At 37.8% G+C, this 22476-nt stretch overlaps 1 protein-coding gene across 5 annotated transcripts in view; it reads left to right on the plus strand.

The window, feature by feature from the left end:
* Positions 1–2140: 2140 nt before the first annotated feature.
* NR2F2 (nuclear receptor subfamily 2 group F member 2) overlaps positions 2141–22476 on the plus strand; it is a 53417-nt gene continuing 33081 nt past the window's right edge. Inside the window, exons 1-3 of one of the 5 annotated variants that reach the window (XM_073653322.1) lie at positions 2141–2606; positions 9879–10406; positions 13247–13701. In XM_073653322.1, the coding sequence (XP_073509423.1) occupies positions 2564–2606; positions 9879–10406; positions 13247–13521 (846 nt within the window). In that variant the 5' untranslated portion in view covers positions 2141–2563 and the 3' untranslated portion in view covers positions 13522–13701. Of the gene's footprint in view, positions 2607–7251; positions 8380–9044; positions 9780–9857; positions 10407–13246; positions 13702–22476 lie in introns of those variants that run through there. The other 4 variants (XM_073653320.1, XM_073653318.1, XM_073653319.1 and 1 more) reach the window with 4 other exon arrangements.

Genomic DNA, 22476 nt, shown 5'->3' on the forward strand with positions numbered 1-22476 from the left:
ATCTAGTACATCCATCTATACAAAGAAACCGCCATGTCAGTACAGCACTTTTATCTTCTACAGAACCCTTGTAACAATAAAATAGAATAAACTGTTCATATTTTGTATTTCTAAGATATGACCTTGCCAATACAGAGATTATTGGGTTTGCATTTAATCGCAAATATCACAGAGCTGTATACTACATAACTCCTGTATGTTGTGTTCTTGAACATAAAAGCTCCCAGTATTGTATTGGTATGAGGTATATGCCACATCCACATTGATTGGCACCTGTGTATCTGTAGCTTGATATGTGAGTCCAGAGTAAAATATAAAAGATCTGGCTAATTCTCATTTTCTGGCTTTATTAATGTGGACGATCTGATTTAGGTGCCTCTGCTTAATTGCTTTCCTTAGCTGCCTTTACGATGAGTGCTCAGTGATTGATAAAACATAGAATTTATTGTATTTAGCAAGAATACAGACAGAAAATGTTGCACAAGTTTTTTGGTTGAAAGAGCACATATAAGACTATTGAGAGTCATTGATCCGAAAAGACACAGGGAACAAGTAAAATCGATTTGAAGCGACCCTCTCTCTCCTTTTTTCACACCATTCAGTGAGCACTATTCCTTATAAGACAAAGGCAGTGTCTTGGGAATGCCAAGGAGGGGTTCCAGGCTCAAGCAAACACTACCTTAATCTAGACCTAAAAACTAGTTTCATCACTCAAGAAAAAAAAAATAAGGAACCACTCTTAGCACGAGTTGTACTAGAAAGAGAACTGGTAATTATGACTCTTATGTGACAGCCAGGCTTCATTCTAATAATCTGCAGGGACTTAGGGGTATGGATGCTCACCCTTGACCTTTGGGATCACCAAGGCAGCTATCTATATAATGTGGGCCAAAGTTTAAAAAACCTCTGCCAATGAACTCCCTATGGTATAAATGAAAGCTCTTGCGGTCATGGGTAGAATCTTATGGAACAGTTTAAAAAGGATTAAAAAAAATTTAACTGATCTTCAATCATCACATTTTTCTAACATGACTACCCAGCATGCACTACAGCCTTGTCGTAGGCTGAATGGCTGCAACTAATCACTTACATCACACATAGAAACCTTGTATATTCCCAGGACTTGGTCTGATAAACTTTGCTCCACCAATAAACTAGATATTTCAAAGGACAATGCCTGCCTGTCATCAGTGCCACCCTTTAATTGTTGTCTCTAAACATACCATGCCAGGCTCTAGGTGGCAAAAAAACCCTCTCACCTCTAGAGGGTTGTCTCATACATGTAGCATGAGCTGATTATACTAGCAGCAATTGATTCCTAGCAATAATGTTTTTTTTTTCTCAGTATTAATGCCAAGCTAAAGGGATCTGATAGTCAGTTATTATTTTCCCCCACCTTAAAGTCTATAATTACAGCGTCTTCATAGTTTTTAGAATTATTGGAGGTGGCAAAAATCATTTGTAATTTCCATTAGGCTGTAAATATATAATTAGCATTCAGTGCTGTGCTTAAGTTAATTTCTATTATAGCCAAGGACAAGTGACAATGAAAGAACGTTTGTTTCATTCGTCAAATATGACATACGTCTAGTTCTTAAAATAAAAGCTCTTCCTTTTAGCATCAGTCTTTGGAACAGTTTGAAAAAAAAAAAGGAATCCATTAGATTAAATTGTACCAGGCTGGCAGTGTCTAACTATTTATTACATCTGTAATATATTAATGATCCATTCATTAGTTTGGTGAGTATATAATGAATATTACATGTGCCAGGCAAGAATATACTGTCCTTTAAATTCAATATATCAGATGACAGTGCAGTTATTAAAGTGAAATGGGGAATTGTTCTAAGGATGATGTATTGTGATGGTGAATGAGTATTCACATAGTCAAAGAGTGGAGCTAATCACACACGAAGTTGTGAAACTCAGCCTCATATATATATATACATATATTTATATATGTATATATATGTATATATATATATATATATATATATATATATATGTTCTGATGTACAATATTGCCAATAAGAGATCTATACAAAACAGAAGTAAAATCATTAAGTTAAAGATGTTTTTCCAATTGGGTGCTTGTTTTAAGTCTCATCTATCCCTGCCCCAAACTGGAAGGTGTAGCATTGCTCTCTATTCCTTCTAAGGAATGAGATGAGAGGAGAGATCACTGTGGGCTGCTATACCTTGGGTATGGGGATTTTCTTAAAGGCGAGGCTCACATTCCTGACAAGCTGTGTGCTAGCTCTCTCAAACTCACTACATTTAAAGTTATAGTGTCAAGTTTTTTTTTTCTTCTCCCAAAGCCTGCTGCAAGCCAAATAGTACTTCCCTCCAAGCAGAGGATATCCCATTCACCTTTCTCCTTGCACCCTCTAGGCTTTTGCCTACTTTCCAATCAGTTCGTTCAATCGTCTAAAATAAACACAGTAAGGAGAGACATTGCATTTTCTTTTTTTTTTTTTGCAAGGAATTCTTATAACGTACAAAAAAAGGGACTCATTTCACCTGCCACGGTATAAAGGGGATTTGCAGTTATAGGAAGAAGAAGATGCAAGCCATTTGGGACGCAGAGCAAGGAAAATACGTTTTTGGTAGGTCTGTTTTTATTTCCTATGCTTTATCTTGTGTTCTGGGCATTGGATGCTCTATCGCTTTAACCATCTCTTCGCCTGGTTCCTGTGCTGACTGTGCTTCTTTGGGTCTGGGCTGAGTGTTCATCTGCTGTGTGTTTGCATTTAATGTAGGATTCTGGAAATCAGAGCATGGCTAAATGCAGCGAAAATACTCAGTGATCGGAGGCATTGCAATCTAGAGCAGAAAAAGGGAAATAGGGGAGGATTTGCCCCTGCTGGGGGGTTATTATGGTCGGATATATCAAGCGGGAGCCTCGGTGAATGATCAGAGTACAAGGTAGAGCAAAGCAGCTGCAGATTGCAGGGAAAAAGCAGTGTACTCACCGGTGTGTCCTCCTGGAGAGACTGCTGAAGGCAGCAGGGAGAGTTTTCCTCCGTGCAGGCTGAATAGAATGGTCTGATCAGGCACACACGGTCCATCAATGAGACAGCACACTGAATCAGCCCCCTATATCCATCCACTCACCACTGGCTTTGCATGATGCAGAGGCACAAACTTTACCCAGCTCTCCAGCTATGTCCAAGCCAATTAATTTTAAATCCTTAGATGCTAATCAGATTAATATGTACAGAAGTTTCTTTCTTGCAAGGAGCCAAAAGTCGTTTCCCTTTAAGATCCCATCTTTTAGCAGTGTACTCTGAGTTTCCAGCACATGAAAGCCTTACACTAGGGGGCAGACAGATACTGTACTTGCTCCAATCTTAAGCATTTTTTTTTCTTCACCTCACAGCATATGCTCTAATTTAGCACTGTAAATTTTTCAGTGGACCCAACTCTGACAGCCCCTGGTGATTCTCAAAGTACCACAAGCCAGTGGTTAAAAATTGCATTGACTTCTAAATTCAGAGCAACACAATGAGCCTCACTCACCCCCATTCACAAGACTTCAGTGTGATGCTGGTGAAACACAACACACTACCCTGCAGACCAAGCCAGTGGATGTGAAACAATGCAAAATTCTCCCAGTCCTTGCGGGTTACTAGCCTTGTGTTTCATCATTCACTAAGGTCAGATGAGTCTGCTAAATTATAAGCAGACTTAACCCTTGTGTTATCACATCTGTATACCTTGGTTGCTATATTAAATATTATATTATGGTAAAACACAATGTAAGGTAAACACAGAAGTGTGACAATAAGTGACAACTGTGATGGCTTTATATTCCCACCTCCATGTGCACTATTCAGGATACATGAATGCCTGTGTCCATTGCATGGCCTATAACAGCAATGTCTAGCCTTAATCTGCAAGTGATTTATAACTGGACATTGCATTGGCCACATTGACCCCTATCTGAAGCCAATAATAAGGCATTGACTGTACATTTATTGTCTAACTATTATATTATTACTGTAAGGTCGATTTAACTGTGAGTGCACCATTAGCTGCCCCATCCATTCCCCATCACCGCAGCAAGTAACGCCAGCATTTCTCTTTATTGCGTTTATTCTCCCACAAGAAGTAGGATCTAGTGTTTTCAAGCCATATTTTCTTTTCTTTTTATGATACATAAGGATTTTAATACCTCTCCTAGGAGACACTTACTGGGAGTGGGGTGAAAGGGTTATTTCAATGTAAGTTCCAGATTGTATTATTGTACAAGAAATGTAGAAGTGGAAACATTCCAGCATTAGGTCCTCACATCATCTGTCACCCTCATTGCAACTGAATGCACTCCCCACATATGTACTATACAGTAAATGCAGATAGAAGTGAGTGTGTGTGTTACTATATTATACTATTTTACAGATAGACAGTAATTGTTATTTTTTTTGCTGCTGATCCGTGCCAAGGCTAGTATGCGATGATATTTTCACTCAATATTTTAGTGATTTATTCCATAGTATACTGTGTTATCTTTACATGAAGTCAGCCATTATTAAAGAACACTTTTAGGAGGGTTGATGTGAAATACAGAACTCTTCATTTCCACAGTTTGCAAATAACAGGAGACCGGGAGCAGGGCTGGGAATATAATAATTATCAGCTATAAAATAGTAGCTATAGATATAGCCATATGATAATGACACTGCCTTGTATGTGCAATTAGGCTTAAACCAACAAAACCAACAAGAGCCCCTGCAGCCCTGGGTGACAGGAATGTAGCAAATAATAGTCCCAGCTATTGAGATTTCTGATGGTCAAATGATCACACAGCTCCGAGTCTCATTCTTCAGCCCAGAAGTATTGTCCATCTGAACCTCCATCACCTCCCCTGTGAAGCCTGTAGGTTCCTCCAGCCCCATCCTGCTTCTTTCCTTCATGATCTGCCGCTTCCCTTCCAGTCCGGTCAGTGGGTGCAAAAGTGTCATATATATATATATATATATATATATATATATATATATATATATATATATATATATATATATATATGTACATATTTATGGAGTGTATGCTTGCTGTGCATATGTCTGTGTTCTTTGCGTCTGTGTGTATGTGCGTGTATACCTACATATATATGTACTATGTGTGTATGTGTATATGTGTGTACGTATGTATATATGTATATGTGAGTGTGTGTGTGTATACCTACATATGAAGTATGTGTATATGTCTGTAGTATGTATATATGTGTATATATATGTGAGTATATATGTGTGTGAGTGTTTGTGTGCATGTGTGTATATGCATGTGTTTAGGTATATGTATGTATGTATATACGTTTATGTATGAGTATATGTGTGTGTGCATATATATATATATATATATATATATACATAACACATATGTATATATACACACACATACAAATATACATACATGCGCACATAACACATTTATACACACACATACACATATATACACACACATGTATATATACAGACACACATACACATATATATACACACATGTATATATACAGACACATATCAACACACACACATATATATATATACAAATGTATATATACACACACATGTGTATATACAAACACAGAAATATATACATATATGCACACACATATATATATATATACACACATGCATATATATATACACATATACAGACACACACACACATATGAGGAAGCACGCTGAGAATCGCATAGCAGTGTGGGGCAGGTGTGGGGCTTCAGTGACATGAATACTGGTTTGTATTATTGCTAATCTCTTGTTGTCTATTTAACATGGGATAATATGGTGAACTATATTTTTGATATAAAGTCTTGTTTGCACTGTGCACTTTATATTGCACCAGGCTCCTAATTAGTTCAATTTATGACAATTTTGTACTGTATATTAGAGATCATGTTACTGTAGATGCCCCCCATCTCCTCTTTTTCACACATTCTTTTAATCATGTCTTTTTATGTTTTTTAATTGTTAAATGGAGTCTTCAATAAAATTTGTCAGCTATTTGTTAAATTACTTTTGGTTATAAATTCTTTTGACCCAATTAGTTTATGTAGGTATTACACACACAGACATATATATATATATATATATATATATATATATATATATATACACACACATACATATATATATATATATATACACACACACATATATATATATATATACACAGACATATATATATACACACACATACATATATATATACACACATGTATATATACAGACACACAGATACACACATGATGTATATATATATATGTATATCTTAGCACACAGCATGTATATATGCAGACACACATATACACACATATATATATATATATACACACACATGTATATACATACACACATGTATATATATATATATATATAGATATCTATATCTTAGCACACAGCATGTATATATGCAGACACACATATACACACACACATATATATATATATATATACACACATGTATATACATACACACATGATGTATATATATATATATATGTATATCTTAGCACACAGCATGTATATATGCAGACACACATATACACACATATATACACACATATATATACACATATATATACATATACACACACACATACATACACACATGATGTGTATATATATATATATGTATATCTTAGCACTCAGCATGTATATATGCAGACACACATATACACACATATATACACACATATATATACACATATATATACATATACACACACACATACATACACACATGATGTATATATATATATCTTAGCACTCAGCATGTATGTGTCTGCTGGTCCCAGCTGCCATCACTACAGTGGTCACTTACCTCTTCTGTATTCTATCTTTCCATCCTAACAGTGCACAGAGCACATACCCTCCCTGCAGGCAGCAGGGATACCCCATATGTAACTACATATAACATGTACATGAGATGAGCCACGTGTGATCTGCTGTGTAGGGGGCACGCTGCAGACAGTCACTGCCTGGCTGCATTGTCCTGTTCGGCAGATTCTCCTGCTCACCCTCTCCGACCTTATTGTGTCTGCATTGAGCACAGAGCAGTGAGTGAGTGACAGAGCGGACGGGCTCTAGGACCGGGCAGCGCACCACGGCAGGCGCCCTGTACCACTAGGCTGCTCCTGACCAATAGGGTGTAAGGGGAGGGTCTGCGAGCCCTGACCAGTTAAACACAATCTCTCGCCTTATAAGGAGCGGCGTCGCCATGGTAACGTGTGCTAAGTTGCAGCAGTGGTGTCAAAGTTCACTATATAGAGAGCTCAGTGAGCTGATCGGAGAGACAGCACTCTGCCAGCCCTTTCCTACAAATCGCAGTCACTTCCTACCCCCCCTCTCCTCGCTCTTTAGCATATTTGATCACTTTGATTGCAGGCTCCTATTTGAGGGCTTATTCCTGTGCATGAAGGATGTCCTGCAGCCTGTGAACTGCTCCATTATTATTATTGTTGTTTGCTGCTGCTGCTGCTGCTGGAGGAGAGTGGACCCTTCTTGTTCATGCTCAGAGAAGGAAGAAGAAGAAGCAGAAGGGATCTGAGCCAGTCCTGCTGGAGAGGCTCCACTGGCTGCCAGGGCTGGAGGAGAAGAAGCAGAGGAGCAGGTCTCCCCCTCTGTAATAAGCCTTAACCCTTCATGGCTTTCCTGAATGGCTGACTGTGATCTTCCCAGGACCTGGCCCCCAGCACTAAGTCTGCAGCTTCCCAGAGACACCTCCAAGTCCCCTCCAGACCACTAGTGCTCCCTCCCTGCTGCTGCTGCTGCTCATCTGATTGTTTGCTGCTGCTCCTTCTTCTTCTTCTTCTTCTTTATTTTCCTGAGACCCCCACACCCCCCCCCCCCCCCCTTTATTCATATATTAAAGCTGCCTGGTCTGATCCCACAAGCACCATACGAAGAATAGGGGAAGAAGCAGTTTGGAAGAGGTTTCCCATAGATATGGCAATGGTAGTGGGTGCATGGAGAGACCCTCAGGACGATGTGCCAGGAACTCAACCTTCACAGCCACCTCCAGGGCAAGGGCCAGCAGGGGCACCACACACCCCACAGACTCCAGGGCAAGGAGTGCCCTCTACTACCCCTGCTCAATCCAACCCCTCCAGCCAGACCAGCCAGAACCAAGGGGAAAAGCAGCAACAACAGCAGCAGCACATTGAGTGTGTGGTGTGTGGGGACAAGTCCAGTGGCAAGCACTACGGCCAGTTCACCTGTGAAGGCTGCAAGAGCTTCTTCAAGAGAAGTGTAAGGAGGAACCTGAGTTACACATGTCGTGCCAACAGGAACTGCCCCATAGACCAGCACCACCGCAATCAGTGTCAATACTGTCGGCTCAAAAAATGTCTCAAAGTTGGCATGAGACGGGAAGGTATTGGGATTTCATTTGTTTTTCAGTCTATTGTTCTGTGTTATTCTCCACCAACACTATTATTCTTCACTGCTGTAACTTTCTCATGCATGGCCAGGTCTGGGAGTTTGCTTTTTTTCCAATGCCCTTCCTTCATTGCCATCCTTGTGTCATTATCATCAGTAGCAAGAATTGTTCTTCTTACTTATTCATATTGTTATTATTTTTTATTATTATTATTTATATTAGATTCACAAATATTTATTTAGAACCACATTTTTTTTATTTGCATGGTTTATCTAGGGTTAATATAAAATGCAGACTATGTCTTTTTATTCTTCCTAACGCAAAACCCAATCTCCATGGAATAATCTCCCTGGCCCCTGTGACCTAGAATGTCATTCTGCACAGGAGTTAAAACTGATTAAGATCAGAAGGACAGTTTGGAGCTGGGTCTTGTAACACACACACACACACTCACACTCACACACACACACACTCACACACACTCACACACACTCACACACACACTCACACACACTCCCTCGCTCCCTTCTCTATCCTCCATGAAAAAATTACAATTGAAGTTCCTGCTGGTAGAAGAAATCTAAATAGCCTGGAGGTCTCGCAGATGGGTTGTGTTGTTGTAGATGGCGGTGTGCATGTGTGTATATATGTGTGCATGTGTGTATTTGTGTGTATGTGTCCTCTTGCGAAAGTCAAAACCTTTTGTGATCTAGAATGAGGCAAGGACAGGGAGCTGATAGTGTGCAGGCAGCCTCAGCAGGCAGTCTTCTATGTAGGCTAGGGGTTACCGCCTGCCTCTTCCTTTGTGTTCCAGCTGCTTTCGCTAACCCCGTCCTGCTCACAATCTCACGCACATCTCGCTTCATGTTGCAAACTCAACACAAATACTTTACAAATCCCAACACTTTTATAAACATCACCCCCTCATTGTTCTATGTCTTTCTGCATGCAAATGTAACGCAATAAAAACACAGAGGCCTGCAAGCTGCGAGCACATCCATCAGCCACGTTATATTCTTCTTCTTCTTCTGTTTTTTTTTTATCTTTATATCATTATAATTATGGGAGGATTTTTTTACAATCTTATTTCAAAAGCCTATCTGTTTTTGTATTTCTCTTTTTTTTAAATATATATATATAATTAAAATGAATCGGCAATATTATATGTGTAGATGGGAGAAGGAAACATAAGGACATTATGAGCCCATATGGAAGAATAAATTGAATGTCTTCGCGTTTGGGAAGTCAGCAGATTTTTTTTTATTATTAAGCAAGCAGAGAAGAGATATTTAAGCCATTGTGGGATGTGTGCTGTAGATTATGGGTTGTTGTAATTTAATCATAAAACACAATAAGAGCAAACATCTAGGGAGAAAATGCAATGGGATAGAAGGGTTAGTATTATTTTTAAGAGCTAGGGAAAAGAAACACTTGCTTGAGACCAAGTTATCCACAGATATTAATTGCTGTAGTTTCTTCTCTATTCACTGCAGCCGTACAGAGGGGCAGAATGCCACCCACACAGCCTACCCATGGCCAGTTCGCCTTGACAAATGGAGACCCTCTCAACTGCCATTCCTACCTATCCGGATATATCTCCCTTCTCCTGAGAGCAGAACCCTACCCGACCTCTAGATTTGGCAGTCAATGCATGCAACCCAACAACATTATGGGCATCGAAAACATTTGTGAACTGGCAGCCAGGATGCTCTTCAGTGCAGTGGAGTGGGCACGGAATATCCCCTTCTTCCCAGACCTGCAGATCACAGACCAAGTGGCACTTCTAAGGCTGACCTGGAGTGAGTTATTTGTGCTGAACGCTGCCCAGTGCTCCATGCCACTCCATGTTGCCCCTCTCCTGGCAGCTGCTGGTCTACACGCTTCCCCCATGTCTGCGGACAGAGTGGTGGCCTTTATGGACCACATACGAATCTTCCAAGAGCAAGTAGAAAAACTGAAGGCATTACATGTGGACTCGGCTGAATATAGTTGTTTAAAAGCTATAGTTCTCTTTACTTCAGGTAAGAAAAATTATTATTTCTATCCATCAGTTATCATCTTTGTATCCATGTCTGCCTATGTATTATCTATCTATCTATCTATCTATCATCTATCCCATATCTATCTATTATCTATCTATCTATATTCATTTATCTATTTTCTCCAAATCTACATGTATTTGACTATTATCTATCTATCTATCTATCTATCTATCTATCTATCTATCTATCATCTACATTTATCTGTCTGTCTACTATCTATCTATTCATTTATCTATTGTCACCAAATCTACATGTATTTGACTATTATCTATCTATCACCTACATTTATCTGTCTGTCTACTATCTATCTATTTATCTATCTATTCATTTATCTATTTTCACCAAATCTACATGTATTTGACTATTATCTATCTATCACCTACATTTATCTGTCTGTCTACTATCTATCTATTTATCTATCTATTCATTTATCTATTTTCACCAAATCTACATGTATTTGACTATTATCTATCTATCACCTACATTTATCTGTCTGTCTACTATCTATCTATTTATCTATCTATTCATTTATCTATTTTCACCAAATCTACATGTATTTGACTATTATCTATCTATCACCTACATTTATCTGTCTATTATCTATATATTATCTGTCTGTGTATCTATCCATTTATCTATTTTCTCAACATCTATATGTATTTGCTTATCTATCTATCATTTATCTATAATCTACATATATCTGTGTGTCTATTATCTATCTATCCATCCATCTACCTATCATTTACTTTTACAAAACGAATAAACATTTTATTAGAGTTGATTACTGTAGCAGCTTGCAAAAGTGTTTTTATTCATTTATTATTAGTGCTCATTTTACAAATATCATGTTCCTCAACTCCGACTGACTGCAATAAATTCCAACAAAATATGATAAAGACAAATAATCCCATTTTATGAATTTAAGATCATTTCGGGAAATGATGTAAAATAAAAACTGATTTAAGATGATTAAATAATATAGTGTAAAGTAGAAGACAAGAAGCACTTCCTTGCTAGGTTTCCCTACAGGGCTCAGTACTCCTCTATGGAGTGTAGCTTCCAGCGTGAATTGTTGTTTGTTTAACTGCATGGGCCCAAATCATTGGGATTCCTAATGTATTTGTGAATCGGACGAGTTAAGACAGGCAGTTAGGATTTCACTTCTCGGCGGCTGTAACTTTAGACAGAATACAACTTTTAAGTGTAGAAATGAGAGGCAAGCAGCCACATTATTTACCCACAGCAAGCAGTGGGGGCAGGGAAGGGAAACACGTACAGAAAGAAAACTTTGCAGCCCTCTAAAAAAAAAAAAAAAAAGAAAGCAAAAAAGTACAATAATATTAACAATTACAAAAATATTCAAACTAAAATCAGCTCGGAATATTGTGATCACATCCAGACTTGACTTTATTTTGCTATAAAGCAGTAATTAATACATTATGGGGTCTAATTAGGATGTATTTTAGTAATTGAACTCTTCGGAGACAAATTTCGCAACGCAAATTCTAATTGAAAATCGTATAAATCAGGCGTCTCAGTGACCTGCGATCTTCAGTATTTGTGTGAATGTGTACTTATATGTGCTGTGTGCTATATTCCACCGCGTGAAGACATTCACACACATCTTGCATTAAATAAGAATTTGCAGACACTCATCGCCTGAGGCTTTCGCTGCAAAAATTGTTAGATCACAAGTTATGTGTATCTTTTTACTTATCTGATTTTAAAAAATTAGTGATGATAACTGAACAGTCTGTATACAATCAGATATTTACGAAATACATTATTATTATTAGTGTTAGTGGATTTAATAATTATTGTGTAGATTACACATTGCATTCACAATTTGTACCCCAGCCATCCCCTCCCCCCTAAATATAGCTGAGACTAAGAGGGATCTAATGTAGTAAAGTGTAGTTTGCGAGGTGAGGGACCTATCTCCCAGGTCATATTGGATTTATCTCGATTGTCATCCTATACACACGTGTATAATGGATAGGCATGGAGTGAAAAGACTATTAATGGTCATATCATGTTTAATTTGTGAATACTGGATCATATTAGGATATGTAATGTGCGCTTGATTAAAAGTTGTCAGTATGGGGTAACCTTGTCTAGGGTTCACTAAAATCTAACATAAATAAGTTACACACTGGAGTCTTTTCCCTCCACATGATTCAAATCATTTGCATGCCTTTTTAATGGCGTGGATAACAATATGCATGTGCTACTCTCTATTTCCGAGAAGCCAATGGCAGGTTAGGTCGCAACCCAATCTCTAGACAGAGGAATTTGTGATTTAAACCCCCTCTGTATAGTATTTAATGGTCAGAGTCCCTCAGTGGTCTCCCTGGACCTTCTCTAAGCCCAGCTCTAGTAGGATATAAGAGAAAAAGAGGAGGATAAGAGTTTGCTTGGCTGATTCTGAACAACCAATACTGACAAGATGATCTTTAAAAGAGCCACTTAAGACATTTGCTGAGACTAAAGAAAAACATATAGTCCTCCAAGGGAGAATATATTAGAGTCCAGGACTGCTATTGTTGATGAGTGAACATCAGATGTTGCTCTTATTTGTAGAAGGAGCTATGGAAGGAGTCATTAGTAGGCCTCTGTTGAATTACTCTTACACTTGTTCAGGCAATATATCTAGATTTCAGCCCCAATGTGTGATTGTGCACTTGTATTTATGAGTTAATTTTTAATAATAGAGGGTGGGGGGTTGTTCCTGAAATTTGTGACAGGCCTTCTAGCTAGTCCAAGCCAAGCACCACCACAAGTAATGATATAATGACATTGTTTATCACACTTTCTTGCAGATGCCTGTGGTCTGTCTGATGTAGCTCATGTGGAAAGTTTGCAGGAGAAGTCCCAATGTGCATTGGAAGAATATGTTAGAAGCCAGTACCCCAACCAGCCTACAAGATTTGGCAAACTCTTACTCCGTCTACCCTCCCTCCGCACTGTGTCCTCCTCTGTCATAGAGCAATTGTTTTTCGTCCGTTTGGTAGGTAAAACCCCTATAGAAACGCTCATTAGGGATATGTTACTCTCTGGAAGCAGTTTCAATTGGCCCTATATGTCCATTCAATAAAGTAAAAGGATTGATTGGGGGGGGGGGTGGAGGGAAAATAAAAAAAAAAAAGACTCTGGGGTATGTTAGCTTAAAATTCCTTCTGCTAAGGCTGTTACAAGTTTACTTAAAGAAGAGGGAAGAATTTATTGGACTGTGAATTAAAAAAAAAACCTAAACATAAAAAGACTATCGATGAACTCTTATCAGAATGCATTTAAACCTGTCTCGTTCAGAACAACTTGCTACGTATCTTTTTTTTTTTTTTTGTAAAAAAGAGAAAAAAAAAATCAGAAAAAAAACAAACAGGGAATTTTAGTCTTTTTTGTAACCTTTTAAAAAATATCGCTAAAAAAGTGCATTTATGGATATGTGGAGACAATTAGCAGAAAGAAAGTTCTTTTTTTTTTCAAAATTCTAAATTGTCCTCTGTGTCTATGTATCTAATAGCTGTTTTATTTCATTTTTTTTTCCAATTTGTATTTTCCTGGTTCCAAACCAGTTTATTCTGTGGTTCTGTAATATTATTATTATTTTTTTTTATAAATATATTCTTGACTTAAGAGAAAAAAAAAACTGTATCCTTAAAAGTATATGTTCTGTAAGAATTAAAACAGAGTCCACAAAATATCATAGGAGAAAAAATGGAACTTAAAAAAATCGACACTAGAACTTAAGTTGGAAACGCACTTATAAGTGATGAGCCTAATTTAATTATTATTGAGACATGTAATTATTTACACAGTGGAACCACGTTTCTTCATTACACAAGACAGATTTTTTTTTTATATTATTATAATTATTATTATTATTATTTTATTTTCATAAAAAAAAGACAAACTGTGGGGATGAAGTGTAGGGGATTCTGTGTCTAAGACACAGCAGCGCTTTAGATAAGGACAATTAATGTTCCATTCAGTATTCTTCCTTCTGTTCTGAAGCTCCTATATAACTGTTTGTATATTTGCAAATCCCTTTGTATTATAATTGTTGATATTTCCATTTTTTTAAAAGAGACGAGATACAATTGCAATCAGCATGAAAAATAACACTGTTGACACTTATACATAATGTGATTGATTCGGTAACTAGGTTTTACAGTTTTGTGTTACAAAAAAAAAAACTGAAGGTTTTCATTTTTTTTTTTCCTTTTTTTTTTTTTCTTTGTTTTTTTTTTTTTTTTTTTTAAGTGCAACTTTTTTTTTTCTGTATACTGTAAAAGTTATAATAACTGAACTGTTTGGTCGAGTCTTTGTGTGTTATATTTCAAGAAAAAAAAATGAAAGTATTCAGAAATTAAAATATTATTTGATATCTGAAAACTCTTTGGCTGTGACAAGTGTCTTTAAAAAACAAAACAAAACACAAAAAACAACAAGGAATGATATGATCCGTATCCCAAGTGTTTCTTCTAATGAATACCCCCTTCATAACATAGGGGGTCTGGCTGCAGAAGGGGTTAATTTAATTTGCTTTTTTTTTTTACCCCTATCCCCCCCTCTCCTCTCATTATGTTTGCAGTGTATTTGCATGCCTAATTCGGCAGGAAACGCTTAAACCAATGGTTTATCTATGGTTTAAGAGGTACTGGACATTATTATTGCAACCCTTTCCTAGTAACCTAATCCACTATTTCATTAAAAATGGATTTCCTAGGCCCATACTTCTAAGTGCCTGTATTTTAGCGAACTTATATTGTTAAACTGATCCAAAAAAAAAATCTTCTGCATCTATTTTATGAACCTGAGAAATAAGAGGACTATTTTGTAAATATCTGATATACACGCACATATTTGGGGCGAGCCAGTGGCACATTTGTATATACAGGTCAGTTGCTTTTTTTATTGGGATTTCTGATTTTTATTTTTTTTTTGTTCTTGGTTGCTCAATAATATTTTGTGATATGCGTTGTTTGAGAGAAGCATCACTGAGGTGACTTAGACTAGAGGGCCCCTGTATAAAAAAAATAAGTAATGTACAATTTATTATTATTATTATTATAAACCCCTTGCATTCTGACTGTAAATGGAAGGGACTTTAGACCTTTATAACAGAACCAGAAAGGGTTAAACATATATGTAGGCATACACAAATTAATGTCATTTGTTAATATGGGGGTATATTTTGTACAAAAAAAAGGCCATATTTTAACATTATTCCAATGTAATTTTTTTTATTTATTGTCAATGCACGCCTGGACCATGATGTGCTGTCTGACTGGGGTTGATTCTGATACCATGCACAGATATATAGGAGGACACACTGAGCTTGGATGGATGCACAGAGCTGTACACGTAACACACAGGGATGGGAGTGAGCGCTGAGCACATTTGCAGAGTATTACTGACCTCTACTTTTAGGTTCCTCTATTGCAAGTCATTGCATTTCTGAGTGTATGAAGTTTTTTTTTTTTGTATTGCAAAAAAAAACAAAAAATATCACAGAAAGTTGTTGTTTTTTTTTGTGTTTAGCTTGTTGTAAACCATGTGTTGTAAATTGTCTCATTGGTATTAAATTATAATTTATGAATTTCAAAACTGAAAACAAGTTAGTCCCTCTCCTTATTGTATGCGAGCCTTCATGGTGCTAATGATGATGATGATGGTGGTGGTGGTTGTGGTGACAAAGAAAACCTATGTTTGTGTGGATGCGGAATTAGAGGATTATTTATACTAAAGTTTTCGTTTTCGTGCTGAGTTGGGACAAAAGATCCTGCTAGGACAAAAGAAATGGAAAGGGGGGATGATTTAAGAGCAAGTTCTAGGAGATCCTTAACTTTTTACTATTTATTTTTTTTTGCTCAAAGGGAGCACTACCTGCAATATAAGGGGGTACCCGGGGGTCTTAAAGGGTTAACCGTGGCTGTGTTAAAAATGGCAACATTAGAAGTGTCTTTCTTTTCTCCTGCCTGCTCTGCTTTATTTCTTCCCAATGCCAGTGTGTGTTAGTGATCTCAGACAATAAGACCCACAGTGAAGATCTCTGATCAGCACCATCTTATGGCACATGTGAAACATGCAATAGAGGGAGGGGTGGCAGTGGTGGGGGGCACAGGCCATTAGGATTGATCCACACTAAGAGAGAAACTGGCTCTGGGATCTGCGGTGTAAAAGAGTGTATTGTCCCCTACAATGAGGATCTGTAGGTCGCAGATGATCCCAGATCACACACAGCGGAGCCTCCTCACTTCTGTTCACTTTAAGTGGAATTTTCGGGGGTGTCTTAGCTGGTGAAAGTATGCCTTCAGCTTGTTGGTGACTTGTGTGTCCTATTAGCTGAGGCAACATGGCGTCTTTCAATGCAGTGCAAGCCTTGCTGTACAAAGCAGAGGCTCAGCCTAGTAATACAAAACACATTGAGACAAGACAAGCAGGGAGACCTTCCTTCCTTCCATCCATGAGCAGCAGGCAGTCCCCATGTAACTGCTCTTCCTCCCATCACTTTACTAAAGACAACAGAGCGAAGCTCCAGGACAACAAGGAAAGAGTTTATTTTTTTATTAAAACTCAAGACCTTCATGTTGAGAGCGAATGCAGATTAACCCCTTCATGTCCTCCTAACCATGCAACACTAAAACTTGTAGAAAGCTTAGTGATAAAGTCTGTGAACCCCTGGGTGCTGTGTGTGTCTTGCACACTTACAGGAAACCTTTAACCCAGTAGATGCCTGAGCCTATTTAATTGCACATTTCCTTTTTTTTTTTTTTTTAATCACTCCAGACACTGCATCTGAAAGCTCCATATTGGTTCTGCTGAATCATTAGGTTATAATGTAATTAGATTTTTTTGGGGGGGTTCGTTATTGAGCTGTGTCCAATACTATCCGAATCAGGATTAGCATGTGTGTGTTACAATCTGGACATCTCCTAGCACAGCATGGAAAGCCTTGTGTTGCAGTAGTGCGCAGGGGGGAGTGTGCAAAGGGTTAATCAGAGAAAAGCAAAGTTCTAGTAAATGTTCCGCAGGTATCGTCAGCGGACCCGGTGCACTACTACCTGCCAGGCAATCAGACACTTGCACAAAACACTATACAAAGCCCACACCTGTTGGAAGAGTTATAAATCCTATGGTGTCTGAGATAACACCATGATAACAGCCTCAGCAGTCCCTTCTTTTTACAGTTCAATTAAAACAGATGGATGTGACATTATTACATTGTAAAATACTGAGTTATCTGAACAATGGTATTGTGATGATAAAATGTAATGCAGCCATTTAAGAACAAGAAACCCAGAGGATACACTGTTGGTGTTTTCACTGTAAATTTTAATTTAAAGGGATACGCACATGCATGTAGACTTTGCTATAAGGAAGGGAATGTCAAAGAGGTAGAAGAGCAGTCACTCTCTGTAAAGCATGTCATTGGGGTCTGGTGGGTGATTACAATAACAAAATCCCGTCTGCTGTCTTTGTACAAAGCACAGTATTGGAGGGCTAGTACTGATGATACAGCTGTGATGGGGGGCTTTCTGGCCATGCGGCCCCTGTAGATGACATGACTCTCCTCAACCAGCACCGCACAGAGGAGGGGAGCGGGATCAGGCGGACGCTGCGCTGATCTCACTTGACAGAGCGTGTGTTCAGGCAGGACTGGATAATTTGTAACCCTGCTCCTTTATTAGAGATGGACAACGAACTAATGAGCTCCCCCAGCACCAGGTCAGCAGCGCCAGGTCCTTCTCCCAAACTTTCCTTTATTCCAGGGAAGACTTTCTAGCAAACCATCCCCTGATCCCAATGTGATGGATTATTACAGAACACGGATCACCTAAGGATTCATTCTAGCATTGTATCACAGACTAGTCAGGTGGCAGTCACCCGGAGAAATATTACATGCCAGTGTGATCCTGTAGATCTGAATCAAGAGAGGACCCTTTTTTAGGAGACTATATCATGTAGACAGATTGCCACTCTATACAGTCTCGTATTTTTTCTTTTGGTATATATCGCTATGTACTATGTGATTATTTTAATGGCTAATTATCTATCTTTTATAATTGAAACACTTTTTTAAGGCTTGCACAGACACGTGTATATTGCTTGAGAAAAGTTCTCACAATGAACCGAAATGTCGACAATTTGGGCTATTAATAAGGTTTTTTTTTCATCTAGAATAGGTGTGCTGCCTCCATTATCTTATTTTTCTATCTATCTATCTATCTATCTATCTATCTATCTATCTATCTATCTATCTATCTACAGTGTCTAAGTATCATCATATTATCTATCTATCACTATCTAATCTATCACCTATATATTATCGTAGTCTCTATCTTTAGATCTATCTAGCTCTTTGACTCTTTTTATAATAAATACATATATCCTCAGGCCTGACTTTTAAAGTCGTCCTCACTTGCATTCTCTTTGGATATATTTTAGAAGACCTTAAACTATTTATTTTTATCGATAAATTGCTACATATTATTATATTCAATCAATTGGCACAAGGTGCTAGATGGGACTATATCCGAGGAGCCATGCAAGTTACAGGATGTCCAGCTTCTTATTCAACATTTGTATTTTTATTTTTTTCTACTTTGTCAAACCAGCCACCTTTATGCAATGGGAAACGAGACCAATTGTATGATGGGGGTTATAATAAATGATGTGTGCAGTGGGCCCAGGGGAAGAGGAGCCATGGTCCAGGTCTTGTGTGTCCTGCACATTGTCTGCTCCGGCTCTCTCTCCCCTGGATGGTTCTTCTCCTTCCTCTTCTCTACCTCTCTCGCTTCCCTTCCAGTAAATTGGTCGGTAACGTGTGTCTTTATGTTCTGCCTATAACTAGGATGTAATCAGGCGCCACATGTCTCTCTCTAAAAGCATTTAATAAATGTCTATTAAAGCGCTACGAATGTAAGATAAATTTAGTAGCCTTGCTTCCTCCCTGTATCCGAACAGTAATGATGGATTTACCTACAGGGATTCTCTTCCAGCACAGCCAGGGGTTTACTCTACACTCTATCCACCCAAATACAATTATTTACACTGCAGCATGTACTGTACTATCCTCCAAATTCTCCTCTACCCCTGTCTGTACATTGCTCCATCATCTTGTATGGATGGATCCTAATAAAAGTGCAGGTTACTGCTCTACTGGGGGACAATGTTATTTTCCACAAGCTGCTCCAAGATATGTTTAATCCCATCCCCATAAAGTCTCTTTATAGAGTTACAATTACCTCTCCCCTTCCATGCATTGTATTAGGGAGGCTAGGCATCACTTGCCTTGGGTTTCATTACTCTTTTATTTTAATGGCCTTCTACTGTTTATTAGGCAAGTAACTAATATACTACTGTCAGGCTTTTCTGTGAAACCTGAATATAACAGCTATATCACAGACATGAGCAGTAGAGAGGTTGATGAGTACAATGTAGGAGGCAGTGTAGTGTTCTGTATTAATATATGTGTAAAGAAGGAGATAATTATTTTATCCGTAGATGTAAAATAGGTTTGATACATAAATGGGTAGGAAGATGAATGAGGAGGGAATTCATTACTGAAGGCACCTGTAATTCTCTAATAATCCTGGTGCATAATTATAATCGGTATATGCCATCAAATGTAAGTATATATATATATATATATATATATGTAATATGTATATATAAACATTGTTAGTGGAGATCTCAGCATTACATTACTGATAAAATATGTGAATTAGCTGATTTTTTTAAAATGTTCAAGCTTATTATTAAAAAAATATTATTATTATTTGCAATATTTTTTTATTGTATTATTATTACTTTTAATATTCTTGAGTTTATGATGAACTTTACAGTCTATAAATTCGTGTTGATATTCATTGATATAAATAAATAAATAAATATATATATATATATAAATATATATATACTTATATATATATATATATATATACACACACACCACTTGCCTTTTGCTTTTGTACGGTGCTTTAATTACATTTCCAGATTTCATTGAGATGTCTACTTACTTTGGCTGTCAGTTATCTTTGTCCCTTGTAAATGAAGGTCCATAAAATGGACCTATTGCTCTCAGCAGGCAGCCCTCTCTTTAAATGTAAGAAAATTGTGCCATCTACCAGTTATACCAAGTACTGACACATTGTGAGACCTCCAAAGACCTCAGCCTGACTTCAATGCATCCATGTCACATTCAAGCCTCAAAGAGGGGCTTATTACAGCCGGTCATCCAGTCGTGAAGGCTGAACCCCAAGTGGTTATACAAAGGTGACACTGAGGCTGCGGCTGCCCACTGAATAAACAATTAATATTCCTAATTTTGATGATTCTTATAATTACTACTATTATTATTATTATGAATGCTAATAATAAAACTTACAACCAAAAAAGATCTCTATAAAGAAAGGCAGTGTGTAGGGCCAGAACAGAGGCGATCTCCTCAACTCAATCAGTTATGTGCTTTGTTTTCTTTTATCATTATTTATTTGTCTTTGGTTTATTTTTAAATATAATTATTTACCTAATTTTAAATTTAAACCAAAATTAGGCAGTTGATAGAACACAAGTCACAAATATATGCATGCACCTTTACCTTCACACCAATGCGATTTACACATAGGTTGGGGCTCAGCCTTGCTTGCTAAGACTTCTTGAACCTTAATAAGTGAAAGCGATATTGTTCTATCTATAGATTCCCATTGCATTGATTTGATAATCAGGACAGAGCATTTCTTGCACAATATAGGTAAATATTGTAATATTGGCTGCAGCAGGGAGGTCTGAGGGTCCCATGAGTGTAACTGTATGGATACTGTATGTGTAGAGGTCATTTCATAGATGTCACCTGACTTTCCAAACAAAGAGCAATCATAGCAGTTCATATATGATTATACCTAGAAGCAAGGCTTCTGTATTCTATGACATGTTGTTATTGTGCATTATTACAATTATTGCTATTATTCGTTTACATTTCTTACAAGTTTATAATGCCTGGAAGCCAATTATCTATGATATGACTTATGACTATGTTGAATGTCCTATATCAACTAAACAAGCATTTTTTGTGCTATTTAGATTTTCCATGATTTTAGGAGTTTTTATTTTCTGCTTTTTTTGTGTTGGGTCATAAAATGTTGCCTCCAGACAAATGAACTGTTCCTTGCCAGGAGGCTGTAGTGTTGCTGGTAAGGCAAGGTTTAACCCCTTAGACTATGTCTCGGCTCATCATTATTTCATGTTTTATTAGAGGACTGCTTGGTGTGTGCAGCAGACATAAGGAGCTATATATGAGCCGCCTCTGGGTCAGGCATTGATCTGTACAGAATGCAGTAAAATGATGGGTTAATGTAGCCTTATTAGCATCCATGTCCTTTTCTCCCTTCTATGTATGTAGCCTTCTGTCTGTCCTTCTATCACCATGTATTACAATCAGAAACCTATAAACTCTTTGCTCTGATCCCCAAGACTCCACTACAAGTGTCCAGTAGGATTATTTCCAATGTCTTCCCCTATTGCAGCACTTTTAGATTATGGGGGGTGGGGGTAAGCCCCTCTCACTCTGCTTTCTTTTACTCCCCCCCCCTTAATCTTTTCTGTGTTTTTGGTGTCTTATTCAGCTGGATGCTATAGAACAAGGATGGTTCAGCTAGGAAGAAAATAGAGGGAGAAATCCTCCAACTACCTACAAAGGGAACTAGGGCTTTGTAAAAGGCAGAAAGAAACAGAAATGAAAAGAAAATTGCAGCAGGCCAGGGCCGAGATGTGCGAGTGTGTGTTGTGTGGATGTATATCTGTGTGTATCTTAAGGATGGCAAGCAGCAGGCTTTGTCCGGGGCTTATTGACCATGCCAGTCACGATGTGGGGGACTCTGGGTTAACCTCTTACACCAGGAGAAACCTTTTCATTTGCAAACCGATAAATCTCAAACTCCTTTTGCACTTTTTGTACTACAATCAGCTACCATTGCCAGGATGGTTCTTCTATATTGGGATTTCATGGAAGTTCTGCAGACCTTCTGAGTGTAAAAAGTCCTGT

This window comes from Phyllobates terribilis, unplaced genomic scaffold (assembly GCF_046119375.1).
Source record: "Phyllobates terribilis strain yellow unplaced genomic scaffold, ASM4611937v1 Scaffold_11__3_contigs__length_659146591, whole genome shotgun sequence".
In the NCBI taxonomy this organism is placed as follows: domain Eukaryota; kingdom Metazoa; phylum Chordata; class Amphibia; order Anura; family Dendrobatidae; genus Phyllobates; species Phyllobates terribilis.